The 15484-nt window shown below is 38.9% G+C and overlaps 1 protein-coding gene across 1 annotated transcript; it reads left to right on the top strand.

Moving 5' to 3' along the window:
- Positions 1 to 3925: 3925 nt before the first annotated feature.
- Positions 3926 to 15264, top strand: HMGN3 (high mobility group nucleosomal binding domain 3). The gene is made up of 7 exons (XM_010175512.1): positions 3926 to 4171; positions 5491 to 5541; positions 11522 to 11551; positions 12189 to 12236; positions 14598 to 14711; positions 14829 to 14921; positions 15226 to 15264. The coding sequence occupies exons 1-7, from the start codon at positions 3926 to 3928 to the stop codon at positions 15262 to 15264; spliced, it is 621 nt and encodes a 206-aa protein (XP_010173814.1).
- The last annotated feature ends 220 nt before the right edge of the window (positions 15265 to 15484 follow it).

The raw sequence follows: 15484 nt of genomic DNA, 5'->3' as shown, positions 1-15484 counted from the left end.
AGCCACTAACCAGATTTATTCTGTACTTCACTTGTGGTTCTGGCAGAATTACTTGTTTTTTAAATTAGTGGCATGCATTTTTTTTTTCTTCCCCCCTTCCAAGATCAGGCTTTGGGTAGAAAAAATAAAGGGGTGTAATAGAAAGAATACCTGATTTCTTAAAGCATTTGTTAGGGAGAATTAATTTTACTTGCAGAGTGAATTAACATTGGCTTGGCAGTAAGCACTGCTCTATCCACTGAAAACAGATCAAAGAACTAGCTATAAACAAAGGTTAATGATAAGATGGTGGAGGAGCTAAAAAAGGAAACAATGGTTAGAAGGGTGTTGCAGCAGTTGGGTGGTGTTAAATTAGTCAACATGTAGTCTTCATTAATTGAAAACAAGAAATAAACAGCATTTTAATTACGTTTATGAACTGACACAAAATTCAGAGCTGCTCTGAAGACAAATAATTAGAAGATCTGGCAAGTATGGGGAAACAATTCATTGAATTAAATTTAGCCTAATGCAGAGTTCTAAAGGGAAATGAAGGGAGGAAAAATTTTAGGAAAATAATGCAGTAAACCCTGAAAAAGGCTTAGGACTTGATACATCTTCTTTTCTTACACTGTGGTTTTGTTGCAAGTTTTTGTTGTATTTTGGTTGGTGAAAAAAGCTATTGGAGAAAAGACCAAAGCATTACATCATGGAAATTGCAGCTTGAACAGCCAGCCAGGAAAGAATCTACAGGCAAATCCCATTGCAGGCAGTGTATCGAGATGTGGCTGGAGATTGCAAAGAAGGGAGGAAGCACTACAAAGAATACTCAGGTGCTAGGACAGTTAAGGCTTTCTGCCTTTCTCACTTCTGAACACGGTTGTTAGAATGTAAGTGGCATCTGCTTTTTCATTTTTTTTCACGTGGGTATGAAAGGACTAATTTCAGCCCCATCAGAGCCAAGGTGTTGAGTTTCGGCTAGTAACAAGATCCTTCAGAGAATGAACAATCTATTTAATTTTATAAGCAACTTTCTCTACTGACTGTTACTTCTCACATACTTGTATTCTCATTCTTCATGCTTTTTAATGTACTCCTGTGCAAACAAAAAATTTATCCAGAAGCTGGTCGGTCACAACAAGTTCAAACATGTACTTTTGATTCTCTCAGACGGACATCAATAACTTCACTACTTTGTGTTGTCGTGCTCTCATTACATCCTGCTTATATTGCAGGGTTTTGATTAGAAAAATTGAAGCTTTTTGTTTCTTTTGTGGTGCATTTCTACCAGGTGACCCAGCCTTAAGAACAATTTTAAAAGGCAGTTTGCCTGTGTGTTCTATTAAATGTTTCCTTAAAACAGTTATCTAGATTTCTGGTTTCAACGTAACAATTCTGTAATGGTGTTGGCATTGCAGATACCATGGTGTTGTCCTGGTGTGTGGAAACACCAGTACTTATGTGTACTTTGCAGGTGGTGAAATGTGAGAACGGTGTATGTAAACAAACTCCATTTTAACATTCCTTTGAATTTTATTTTTTTTTAATGCTCCCAATCATCTATTAATATTGTTTGGGGTTTTTTCCAGTCCTCTCAAAATAATTTTCTAGGTTATCCTTAAAAAGGGACAGGGAAAAAGAGGGAAAAAATCCCAAACAAAAAAAAACAACCAAGAAACAAACCTGATTGCTGACAGACATAGGAAATCTTGCAACCTCCGGGTTAATCTTGTGGTATAAAAGTTAATGCAGCTCTGACAGATCTTACAAAGCTTAGGTAAAGCTTAATTTACAATATTATTGCAAATACGTAGTCCTAATTGAAATATGACACAATGTATGGTCATCTGAACCTAAAACTTGCTATTAGTTTAAATGTCAAAAGCATGTTTAGAGTTAGCCAGTTAGCCAGCCATTTTCTTCTGTGTACCTCTATGATTTGGAGAGAGGGGAAAAAATTTAAAAATCACTATTATCTGTGTCCTTATTTACTTTTTTGTTTTATCTGTCGTGTTTCTTGTAGGCATCCATACAGTATCAGGCACAGCAGGCCTATAGGGGCTACTTCATGAGTATAATATGGGCATATGATGGGAGTACAGCTGAAGAATTACTGAGGCTGGAGTACTGCCCTTGCCAAGTGATTCAGTGCTCGTGTTGGTCTTTGATTTTGCAGCACAAAACTTGCAGTGCGGACGGTCGCGCTCCTGACTAGTTTACGATATAAGGCACAGTATCCAGGGTGCACTTCAGTGTGAGTGGGGTGTCATGTGAAATAGGGTGAGCCACAGCATTACGTCACGGGGAAATATGTGCCAAGGGGATGGGTTGCTTAGTTTGTTTGGTTGCTTTGAAACCAGAGGGCCTTCAGTAGTTTGTCACCAGGACAAAAGATGGGGGAAGGGTTCCCGTGGAAGAATTAGGCACAAGGACTTTAAAGTTTTGGTGGTATCTGCATAAAAGTCCTGTGACTTCCAGATACTAGTGCAGACAGTTGCTGCCTGTGGCATGCCAAGTTCTTTGGGAACTATATTTGGCTCACATCCATTTGTGTACAAATCTCTCTGGTCCCTAGGGAGAGGGGAAAGTACTGCAAAAACTGGTACGAAGATCCACATCAGCTGTGACTCACTGAAATGTCTAAGCAGGACTCACAGAGGAGAAAATAAGTTTCTGTTCCTCTTTTAACAAGTATCCTGTAGCCCTGTCTGACGTACTTCATGTGTGTGTGTGCCTATAGCTTAAAGAGTCCCAGGCTGCTTGCGACTGCCCCGTGCCACTTCTCGTCTGTTGTACCGGCTCCATTGTTTGTGCAGCTGTGCAGTCAAATAATTCTGCTGGCGCAGGGAAGACTATATGTTGATCATTTGTATATATATTTATAATATTTAGAAATTTGTCTAAGCAGCAGGCTGTTTTTCAGCTGGATCAATTACCTTATTCATGACATGGCCTCCCACGCAGCTCTGCCAACGTACTGGGGAGCCAAGGCCCTGGGAGGGGATGAGTGCAGCAGCCTCCGAGCGCCTGGACTTGTAGTGATTGCAGAGGGGAGGGAGCACGTCTGAAAGGGGAAGGAGGGTGTGTCGGAACCCCTTGCTGCTTATTCTCACCTCTAAGATGATGACTGTGCACTTCCCTTCATGGAGAAAGTTATGTGGCCTTCAGAATTGCAGTTGGATTTTTGAATTTGAGAGGGAATGCTGGGCTAATTAGCTAACTTAATTGAAGTATGTTGTGTAATATGTTATAGTGGCATATGGTGGGTTGTGGTTGCGTTAAGAGTCTTTTAATACAACTTCTATTTGCCCTGTGGTTAACTTAATGAACAGTTTTTAAAATCTGTTGTCAAACAATAATACTGGCCTCTAAAGTCAGGCTGCCTTGTCTGTCAGAAGTGTTGGAGACTTCTCTTCCGTTGGTGCTAGAGAGAATGGGACAAATTACTGTGTGTTAACTGTGCAGTATTTCAGGGTGAGGGTTGCTCCTGGGCAATTACTGCAAAGCTATTGGCATGTGGCAGTGCCATCTTGTGATGACTTAGCCCTATTTCAAAGGTCGGTGGTTCCCAAAAGTGAAGCAGGACAAAACAGCCCAATTGTGGAGTGTCAGTCAGCGTCATTTAGTTTATGGTGAGTTTTTCAGCCTGGCTTCTGAAGGAAATGAAATACGCTGTCTTTCTGTCCCTGCCCCTGTAAATCTTGAGCCTCTTGGCCACTGTGAGGCAAAGATTGTAAAACCCTGAGAGAACTTCTGCTGATGGCAGGGGGGTTGGAACTAGATGATATTTAAGGTCCTTTCCAACCCAAACCATTCTATGATTATATGATAAACAGGTGCCCAGGATGGAAAGGAACCTATTGGAGTTCCCTCCCAGGGAAAGGGTGCAGTGCAAGTTTGTTGGACTTGGGAAAATTAATATAGGAGAAACAGAGAGTATGACTTCATGGACTACAGAAAAGCTGTGCTCGGAGCGTGTGAGCTGAAGAGGGAAGTTGCAGGAAACAAGACTTTGTTACTGACAGTCATCATGGAACTACTTGGTTTTGCTTTCCTTATGGTTTTTGATGACTCCAGAATCACACCATCAAGCGGCAGCAACTCTTTTGTAACCAAACTGAAGGGCTTTGAGGGATGCAAACCTGACGCGATCCTGCAGGCAGCTGGCGAGGCTGCAGCAGCGCAGGGAACAGTCCGGCTCCATTTTGGCTGCCTGACTCCGTTGCTATTCTGAGTGTTGCTCTGTGCAGTGCTGCTTAACTTCCTGCTGTTCGAGCTACTTAAATGATCAGTCCTTGCCTTTTTTTTAAACCAGCTGCTTTTGTGGCATGCTTCCTTTCTGTCAGGAGAGCACACAGTAACAAAGCCAGGTTTTATTCTCTGGTGGGGGGTGTCTGTCTGCAAGTATGTTTGAGCCCAATGCCAGGAGAAGGCAGCAGTCCACTGCTGCAGACTAGCCGGTCTCTTTCTCTTCTCCAAACCTTAACTGTGTAACTCCAAGACATTCTCTGTCAAAACCTGGGGGGAGATTTGGATTAGGATTGAAATGGAAAGACAAGGGAAAAGATAAATATCCTGCTCCTTCAGTGACTTGAAAACAAAACAGCAACCTAGTTGCCTTCTCTGCTGCCTGTTAAATGCCTTTTTGACACGCATGCCGTTCGTGTGGTTCTCCTCTAACTGCTGCTGTTCACTGTTTCTCCATTAATTGCTTGCTCCTAGGTGGAAACCCAGTCATTTGCAAAATGTGAAGTAACGCATCTTGAGTTGTAAACAAAAGACAGAAGCTTGATTTCCCCCTGCTCTGTGGTTTAACTAAAGTTTCTCTAGTACCCCTGGGAGACCAATGTTAGAATGCTCAGGTTGATCCTGTGTTCTTGTGAAGAAACCTGTTTGCCCTTAGCTTTCCTGTCACTGCCTTCGTGTTTTACTGATTTTTGCTGTTCTGATAGAGGAGATGAGATGAGGGAAAGATACTGTTAAAGCTTCCAGCTGAGTGAGCCTGAGACAAAAAAGGAGTAAATGAGGTAAAGAAATTACTCATTTCAGTACTGCAGTGTTTTGGGGGTTTTTTTGTTCACCTCATTGCATCTCATTACTAGCTAGGTTCATGTTTGGGAAGAAACGTGTTAAATTTCTCAGGGTTTTCAAAAGCCCTAGTAGAGCAAACCTCTGACTTCCAGTTCATACTGTTGTGCTAGCAACTGCTGATGAGGTGGAGCTCCCATGGAGCCTGCGAATGCTTCCATTAATTGGCTAGAGGGACCACTGAGGGATGCTGTGTGATGTGATATGTATGTACCTGGAGATGATCAGTCCTTGTGTCCTTGCTTGGAAAATCTAGAATGGCTTTGCTACAGTGCTGCTTGTAAATACTAACAGAAATTTACCAGGCTTCTTTAAGTTGCTGCAGTGTATAGAAAGAAGAATCTTCACCATGATCTTTGTTTTGCTGTTGCCTGGATGCTTTTAAGTCTATAATAAAAGTACTGACTTAATATTTTCTTTCAGTCTCCAGAGGGTGCTGAAGGCAAGGATGCAGCAAAAGTAACTAAACAAGAGGCAAGTATTATTTATTTATTTATTTATTATTTTGGCAGGTTATTATTTAACTGGAGATCTGCAGTCTTGCATATCAGAAGACTATGCACTGCTCTGGCACTTCTAGTGAGGTGTTTTCAGTGGGAAGAATGACAGTAAACCACATTTGTAGCTTATCTGGCATAATTTGGTTTTGGTGTACTGAGGATTTATACAACTTACTGGTATGCAAACTAAATTTCAGAAACATTTAGGGCTTTGATAGACAAGCTCTGGTGGATCTTGTGGCAACAGTGTAGGATGTTACTGCCTGGAACTGTTGCTCTGTCTCTGATGGGTTGGCAGAAGAGGGTTAATGAGTGCACCTCAACCAGTCTACTTCAAAATTATTCTTAGGTTAAGTGACTGATGGAAGGGTGTCTTGAATTAAGATACCAGTCTCTAAACTGTAGCAGCTGACACATTTGTGTGTTTTCTTTGTCTGAATTTGTTTTAAGGCTACAGTAACTTCTGTCAGAGAAGGCAAGGAGACAGCTGGTGATACCTTGACCTCTACAGTGTAAAGTTTGCTAGTTTGTTTGTCACACCCCTTAATATGAATTTAAAAATCAGGTACAGAATTATGAGGATTCATTTTCTTAGGTTGTCATCTTTTGTGGCAGACAAAGTTAAATCAGGACCTTGAAAAGAATGGGTGAATATTCAAATGAATTAACAATTAAATGTTCTTCTTGTAAATCTTTGAGCATATTTGAACAGGAAAAATAGTCTAATGAAGTTTTACACTTTCTGAATTGAGAAGCTGGTTGTTGCTCAGTCTGGCAGAAAAAGATGGTACAGTGGAAACATCAAAATATTTCAAACAATAGTAAAGTTTACAATAAGCTCCTGGAAAAAAACAAGCAAGTAAAAAAGAGGTCTGAGAGGAATAGATTTTGATACCTTAGTATCTTCCTATGGAATTTCCTAGAAGACAAATTAGTTTCTTTTTCATAAAGTATGAAGAGGCTAACTAAATCATAGTAAAAATATAATCTCCTTTGCTCTGAATGAATGTTTTTCTCTGTCCAAGTTTAAATATTATTTCTTCAAGAGCCAATAAAGTAAAAGTTCCTTCCCCTAAAAATTTATAACTGATTGCTAGAGTAAAGAAGAAAGACCACGAAGCTTACAGAAATACACAGGGTCTCTGGAGGGAGCCTGCTGACTCTGAAATATGGGAGCTCTTAGAGTAGTCTTCAGTCAAGGTGAGATAATAGTGGCTGTTAATGCTACAGGAAAGAAAAAAAAAAAAAAGATATTCTTAGTAGATACACCTGTATCTTTTAGTGTGTGAATGAGGGAAATAGTTATAGGATTAGATTAAAAACTGTGAGCTCTTGGAATAGGTAGAATTTACATAGGAAAGGTGGCTTCAGTCTGAACCAAAACAGACCTACGTGGATGGTGCTGAGGAGATCTTTCCAATTATTTTTAACTAAACATCTGAGGGGAGACTGGCAAGTTCTTGAGAGCACCTAGGACAGAGTCAGAGCTGCCTATGGGGCAGGGAGTGGGGGCTAGCACAGAAGCCATGAAAGTCTGCAACTGGAAGGGTAAAGAGCAGTCCTGAGAAATAAAGCTGTGTTTAATTCATGGCTATCAAAACAGGCAGTCAAGCCAAAATACAAAAGCTGCAAATCTAAATCTGGGCAACTTGGACTCTCTGGCTTTAAATGAGGACATTGATATAATGGGCAACTCAGAAGCTTGTTGGGACACTGTGACACCAAGGCACAAATTATACAGGGTTGAGAGCTAAGTCGCATTAGTGGTAGAATGGCTTTCTGTTACGTGTCTTTAATGTTTCTCTAGCTTAATTGTATCAGTAAGAACAGCAGAATCCTTTATGAATTGCCAAACCATGCATAAATGAGAAGTATGTAGCGTAGAAATTGTGCCAGGTATCATCTGACCACAATAATAAAAAGTGGCAATGGAATGTTAAGGAAGATCAGAGAGGCTCTGAGGTCAGAAATAGTGTTAATGGAGATTTCACTAACCCTTCAGAGATTCGGTAAGAGGCATGGGATGGCATTACAAAGACAAAAAAGTTAAAACTATATATCCTTCCTTCCTAGAGGAACAAATCAAAGAACCAATAAAAGGATAATCAGCTCTTTATTTGCTCCTCAGTAGTATGTAGGAGCTAGTTAAAAAGACAGTTGTCAGAGAACCGTTCTGTAATTGTGACCATATATTCAGGTTCATCATCCTTGCAGGAATGTAAGTCCAAATAAACTCTGTTATGGTAAGATTTGATATCAAGAAAGGGAATTTTATTAGAAATGAGAGCCTATTAAAAGGAGCAGCTAAAAAATATAATGGTTTCAGGTGGCAGGGAGGCTTTGTGGTATGCCATGCTAGAGGCTTGCAGTAATGCATGTTATTTTTCAAAGGTCCCCCGCCCCCAAACAAACAAAAAACCCCACAAAAACCAGCAACAACAGCAGAGAAACCCCACAGAATGGCTTAATAGCAAAATAAGGGAAATCTATTATTTTTGAAAGGTGTTTTTTGTATTGATGGAAAATAATGAGAAAAGGAGCAAAACCTCCATCATGGCAAATATGAAGCTGAAAGAGAGTAATGAAATTCCTGTTTATGGAGAATTCTTAGGAAGGTTCTCACAGTGGAGCCTTTTCTCATGGGTAGAGTCTGGAGGACATTCTTTAATTGAGTGTAAGAGAGAAATAGACAGTATTCACCAGCAATTGCCAAACTGTGAAGTGCACTATGTAATTTACTGCTTGCATTGGCCTCAGTACCAGAGTAACTGAAGGTGATGAAATGTTCCCAGGACTTTAGATAAGAGATTCAGGAAAATAAAGGCTGAGAGTCTATAACTTGCAAAACTAGTTTAAAAATAAATAAATAAATAAATAAGATATGTGGACAAATGTGTAATGGGAGAGTCAACACAGATTTTGCAGAGAGAAGTCGTACTTCAGGCAGTTGAGTTCTTTGTAGAAGTCAGGCAGCGTAAGGATGATAGCATGCAGATTGATATAGTTTACTTGCATGTGGAGAACACTTTTTGATAAGGTTCCCCAAGTGGGTTTTTAAAGAAACTCAGCTAGTATGGATTAAAGGGAAGATCTTCCTAAGAATTGGTAACAGATAAAGATACGAGAAGAGAGTAGGGAAGAAGTAGTTAATTTTCATAATGGAGAGTAATTCTGAGTCAGGTGTTGGAGGGATTTGTGTTTGGGCTTGTGCTGCTGAATATATTCATTAATGATCTAGGAGAAGAGGTATTGGAGAAATGACAAAGTTTGCTGAAGCTTACAAAGAGTTATCAGGGTAGTCAGAAGTGAGAGAGACTGAGAAGGCTGTTAAGTCACAGATAACTAGGTGATAAAATATCAAGATAAATTAAATGTGGAGAAATGCAAATTAATGCACAATGGGGAGGGGAAGACACAGTGGTGGTCATCAAATCAGTTGTCAATGAGAGGAGTGATTGTGACATCACAGTGAATAGTTACTAGAAGATGTCAGTTCTTCTAAACAAATGGTGATTAGAATATAGGAAAGAGTACTGAAGGACAGTGTGAAACACTAGTGTATCATAAGAGTAATGTGGTATGCTCCCAGCTGTGTGACTACTAAATGAAGTTCTCCTGACTCTTCCTTAAAAGGCTATGATAGAATGAAAAGGATACCAAGTATAGTGGGACAAACAAAGAATGCAGAACAGCTTTAAAAAGCAAAACAAAAAAACACACACTAAAAAACCCTCGACTCCAAACAACCCAGATTTTCTAGGATACTTGACTTTTTATGCAATAGAGGTATGATAAAATCATCAGTAACACAGAGAAGGGCAGTCAGGGAATTATTAGTCATGTAACCCAAACCCAAGGCAAATCTAGTGAAAGTAAGAAGTTGAAAGGAAAGACAACAGAGGGGGAAGGCTTTGCTTTGTTTTCCACACAGTGCATAATCCTGTTATGGAACTCATTGCATCATCACAGGATGCTACGGAAACTGAAAGTGTAAATGGCTTCACTAGATTATTAGACAAGTTTATGGCGAAATTCCAATTTATGGAGAAAATGACCCTCGGGGACTATTAAACACATGATGTGGATCTAATAGCCAGCTTGGAAAGTTCACAACTGTAGACTGCGAGAAGCTGGCGCAGGAGGAAAGTGCAAAGCCTTGTTCTGTGTCTGCTCCGTTTCTTGGGCTCTTTCCTGGGATGTTTGCTAGTGGGCCAGTGTCAGGCGGCTGGGTGAGCTGCTGGTTTCTGGGTTAGTACAGCTGTTTAGAGTGTGACAGGGGTTCCAAAAGCACATTAAAATGTGACCTTTGCTGATTTCACTGCAGTTCCATCCTCACAATCCGATAACACAAAATACATACAAACTCTGAATGAGAATTAAAATTACTTACCTGTCTGGCATTTTTAAAGAATTTAAGGTTTATGCTGACTTTCTTGCGGCAATGCGTGCAAGCCTTCTGCGAAACCAGTCATGGAACAGGAACAGTTGGGGAATATGGAAGAGAATAATAATTTACCTAAAACAACATATTGTCCTTTAAAAAGTAGAAGATAACATAACATTCCAATGCCCAAATGCTGAGGGGTAGAAAACATCCATTAAGAAAACAGATTTGTAAAAGAAGATGCCTTGAGGTAGGAGTTCTTTGATTACCTGACTAAGTGAAATGCTTTATTTAACCTGTTGTAAAATAGTGCGAGGCTGCTTAACAGGCAGTTACTATTCTAAAATGCCAAGAAAATAGATATTTACTTTTTTTTCTTTAATGATGCATAAATATTTGATAGGTGAAAATATCTTTAGGTGTTTTTTGACAAGACTTCTATTTTGCTGGACACAGATGTGAACTATTCACTACTGCTTTCCATTGAGAATACTTAAATGGCTCCAGTGAATACAAATTACTTCATTCTTCAGATATTAACAGCAGCTTTTTCCTGTTGCAAGATGTGTGGAGCCATGTTTTTTTGGATCAACTTAAGAGCTTAATGTGTAATTAAGATTTTTTTTTTTTTTTAAATTAAATTCTTAAGCTGTGTTACATTGGATATTTGTTGTAGTTGCATTGTCCCTTTGTTTTGGCTACAAGTGTGATTCCAGTTTTATGACAGAGACCAGACTTGAACTCTGTTTGATAACCGTGCTGTATAACTGTTTTAATCACCTGTTTTAATGAATACAAAAATATTGTGAACAAATTAATGATGATGATTTCTAAGACTTAAGTCATCTTCAGTGATAAGTTTCTGACAAAGAACAAAGTGAAATAAAGTTTAATAAGGAAGGTGTGTTGAAGTGATAAAGAAAGGTGGAGGACAGCAGAATATCTGACTTTCCTTTTGAGAATTGTGTTTAAATAAAGAAACAATTTCTCCCTCTCATCCTGCAGCTGTCTTTGTGCACCTGGACTTTCAAACTGAGTGTGTGGGGAACTGAGGAAGTGGAAGGACTTAGTTTCATGTTTTGAAATTTTAGCACTCTGATATCCTCTAGGGAAGGATGTTACCTTGATTCTGCTGTTAATCAGATGGTATTTTACCCACTATTACAAGTAGCATCTGCTATATTATAGAGCCATTGTTCTAAGTATTTATGAGAAAGGTTCAGTGCCCTGTGCACAGGACAAGCTTACTGTATTTGTGGACTTCATAGAGCAGCAGGGGACTCGTAAGTAGGTGTAAAATGGCAGGGGGTGAGGAAGTATTTAACCATGTGGAAATTTAGATGTTATAATTTGTGGACAATTTTTATTACTTATTTTGACATCACTTTGTCCCTTTAAAATTTTGATCGTCTAAGGTGAGGAAGATGTGAATTGTGTTTGGCAATAGAGATGTATTTTGGTAGGGACATATTTTATTCTGGCACTGTGAAATGACTGATATTATGTTGCTTTGGATACTGTTTGCTGTAAGCCTATAAAAATGTTTTCTTCTTTTTTTCTTTTTCTGTAGCCCACAAGACGATCAGCAAGATTGTCAGCTGTAAGTATGCATAGCACCTCTTGGTATATACCTTTCTAGGCACATATGGTTTCTCAGACCAAACAGATTTGTTATATTTTGCTTGATTCAGTTTTTATTCTTGCTGAGGGATATTTAAGAACTCTAGAGCTAAAGTTATCTGTGTTTTCTTGGTTTCAGGTTGCTCTGACAAAAGATGTATTTCCCCACCTCAGTGCAACACTCCGTTGTGTGCAGTATTGACTTTGTATTGTTTTGCAGGCTGATGTTAGTTGTAGAAATGCAACTGCTTCTCTGGGGAAGGAGGAAGAGATGTCCTTCAAGGACCTTCATTTGATGCCACTACTAGTGTTTGGCTTCAGTTCCTCTTCTCTGTTAGAACATATCTCACTTTTTTTTTTAATAGTTACTACTCATCTCCACATTTTACTCTTAGAACGACCCCCAAATTGCTTTGACTGCTAGATGAGTGAGCTAATGATAATGGGTGTGTACAGTGCTGAGGGGCATTCAGGTTTTTTTTTAGTCTTTTTCTAGATGCATACTAATGAGCAGGAGGTAAGGGAAGGTGTGGGATGGGGGGAAGCTGGGGTGAAGGTGGCTGGCTGGCTTCTGGTAAAATGTCTTAACACATTATGTGACTAAAAATGTTTTCTAGAAACCTGCTCCACCAAAACCTGAACCCAAACCAAGGAAAAGCACGAAGGTAAATACTCTTCTTTTTAGTTGCCATCATTGTAGGCAATAATAAGCAACTATACTCCTCCTTTACATTGTGAACACTTCAATTCACAGAATTTTTGTGAGACTTCAGCTCCTCCCCTGCTGTCCCTGCTGCTCCCTGCCTCCCCTCAGACCCCGGAAAAAAAACAAAACAAAACAAAACAAAAACCAACAACAAATTAGATCATTCTTTTCTTTCTGTTCCACCCCTTCCTGGCCTCATTACTGGCCCAAACAAAATGTCTTGCCTGTTTGATATGCAGACCATGTTAGTTTGTAGTGAATTCCTAGTTTAAGAAGAATCTTTACCTTTCCTACACCTTTTTTGAAATGTACAGGTTTGTTTGAGTAAGCTCTACCTGAGACCTAGCAATTTCTACACTAGGATTTGAGATTTCTCTGTGACATCCTGTTTCCTTGTCTAGAGGGACAGTACTTCATTTCATAGTGAGAAACTCTTATCTGTTCTTGAAGCCTGGTCGTTGCTGAGAATGCACAATTATAATTAAAGGTGAAATTAAATATATTTAAATTGAATGGTTTTGGTTTTCTAGGACAGTTACAGTCAAATTAAAATCTTATTAGTGTCTGAAATACCTTTTCAGGATTTCTGCATATAAATCATGTACTTCAGAAACTGTAGATTTATTTGTGCCCAAGGGGAATGTTAAATAAGAGCAATTGCTTTATCAGGAAAAAAAAATGTGCTGGAAACTGAGTCTAGCACTCCTCACGCTTACATTTTTCAAGTCCTTTTATTGGTATCTCAGTTGGGCAAGTGTCAGGGTACAAAGTCCATGTGTGAAAGTAAATCTCTATGATTTTGAACACTTTATGATTATGAATAAAGTCTTGCTAAGTCTACCCTGCTCCCCTCTTCAAAAAAAAAAAAAAAAAAAAGTATTAATAAAGAAGGGAATATGTTAGCTTCTATGGCTTCATGTACAGGTTGTGAAATGAGCTCGGTGTCATGGTGTCAGTCTAAGCAGCATGAGAGAGATCTGAAGCTCATTTTGGATGACTTGAATCCTTTAGTACGTTATTCTAAGTAACTTCATTTAATAGAGTAATTGGCTTTTTTTCCAAACTGTAACTGGATCACATTTTAAGGAGTATATTAATCTTGGTGTCCTAAACAGAAAACAGGAAGTGCGTACTCTGAACCTGCTAGTAAACAACTGAAGGCAGTACAGATTTTTAGTGTTAAAAGCTTACAAATTAAGGATTTACTAAGTCAAGTCCTTAGCTGCTTCTTTTGTAGGTGAGGAGTTAGGACTATACTCACATCACCCATAGGCTGCTCAGTTAAGCACCGCAGCTTCTGTGTAACATTGAAGGTGAAGGGTAGAAGGAGTAATTCAGGCTGCCCTGGAACTGGGGTTACTGGCAGTCCCTCCTCACTGCTCCACTCCTGTATGGGGACTGCTGGGGAAAGGTAGTTGATGAAGAGAGGCTGACCTTAATATCCCTGTTCACAGCTACTATTGCCATTTTGCACGGAGAATTTGGAGTAAATGATCACATAGAAGATATCCACAGTGTTTATCAGAACTACTTTAAACACTAACGTAAAATATTCAGTTAAATACGGTTTAATTTTTTATTCCATCGCACTTAAAATCCTTAACCTGTGTCTCTACTAACCTTAGATCACAAATATAAATATGTACATAGAGCAAGGATTAAAAAAAAAAAGTAGACTTCAACATATGACTTGTTTAAAAGCAAATCTCCAAATGAAACTGTAGCTGTTAGAATAGTTCTTTTTGATAAATTCTCTGCTTTGTGTTGCTGCAGATAGAATTTTATTAGTGTTTGCATGCCTAGTGTGTTGGTTCTTCCGTTGACATAGAATGAACATCACAGATGTTACCAAACTAGGAAAAGGACAGCCAACAGAAATGCTTAATTTTTAAAATCTAATTGAATATTTAATGTTAATCGAAAGTGCAGTGCTGTTACACAAACAGTGTGTTGTTTGTGCTTGGCTGAATAAGCTTTCAGTATACTGTAATTGGATTTGTTCATACAGATACCTTGTATATACCTCTGTATAAGACAGCTCAGCTCTACCAAAATAGTTTGAGGGGGTTTTGTATCCCTGTAAATCAGCAGAAGCAATAAAAAAGCAGACATCAGCATGTTCTGGAAATTTTGAGAGTCTCTGTATAACTTTGGTGGATATACATTTTTCCAGGTAGTCTTTAGCTGGTTTCTGTTTCAGTCTAGCACATGCAGCTTGCCAAGATTTGCTCTTTAGTGCATATGAAGGTTTTTTGATAAGAGATGTAGGGTGCTGGCTACTCATACAATGTCTATGCCCATGTTTTTAATCTTCTGTCAGAAGGAACCTGGAACAAAGGCCAACAAAGGTGCTAAAGGGAAGAAGGATGAAAAGCAAGAAGCCACAAAGGAAGGTACTACACCATCTGAAAATGGTGAAAATAAAGCTGAAGAGGTACTTTCCACACATACCTCCTGCTGATTGAATCAGTGTTTTTCTAATTATTCAGCCTTTCAGACATTGATAGCATGTTCATAATGTTTCTTTTTATTGCCCATAATGTTATTGCAGATTCGCATCTCTCGCTCCACTGTTAGTGTTTCAACATCCAGAGGTGCCCCACCCAGCACACTGTCAGTAAAAGGGCAGATTGAAACAGTGAAAGTTGAGGGTACGGTAGAGCATTCAGCATGTGTGCAGTGAATAGGAACAGGTAGTAGTGTGGTGCTTTTCAGTATGAACAATGGAAGCTGACAGGTAAGGCTCGTATTGCTTTTGAAAAGCTGGGACCAGTAATTAAAGAAAAGTGTGTGTATGTACCTGTCTTGTTTGTGCAAATGTAATGTGGATGTAGGTTGGAAACTGAGCTGTTGCAAGTAAGATATGGAAGGAGTAAGGATAGTTTGGGTATTTAGGTATGGAATGGCAGTTTACTGTAGTAATTAATTTCTTTCTTTCTTCTCCACAGGGTCAGAAAACTGAATCTGTAGGTGACAAGAATGAATGAAATATCATGAAAATTTTGGGTTGATTTTATGTACCTCTTGGACAACTTTTAAAAGATATTTTTATCAAGTATTTTGTAAATGCTAATTTTTTTAGGACTATGATAGTTGACATATTAAACTGTATATGAACATTTCCCTTCTCATAACAGTGCTTTTAGAAATTCCCGTTGTTGCCAAGTAATATAAATATCAACTTAATATTGCAAGGTATGTGTAAAA

The sequence above is a fragment of the Antrostomus carolinensis genome, unplaced genomic scaffold (assembly GCF_000700745.2).
Source record: "Antrostomus carolinensis isolate BGI_N321 unplaced genomic scaffold, ASM70074v2 scaffold31269, whole genome shotgun sequence".
Taxonomy (NCBI): Eukaryota; Metazoa; Chordata; class Aves; order Caprimulgiformes; family Caprimulgidae; genus Antrostomus; species Antrostomus carolinensis.
The sequence above is the reverse complement of the archived record's forward strand: the minus strand, read 5'-3'. Positions and strand labels throughout refer to the sequence as shown.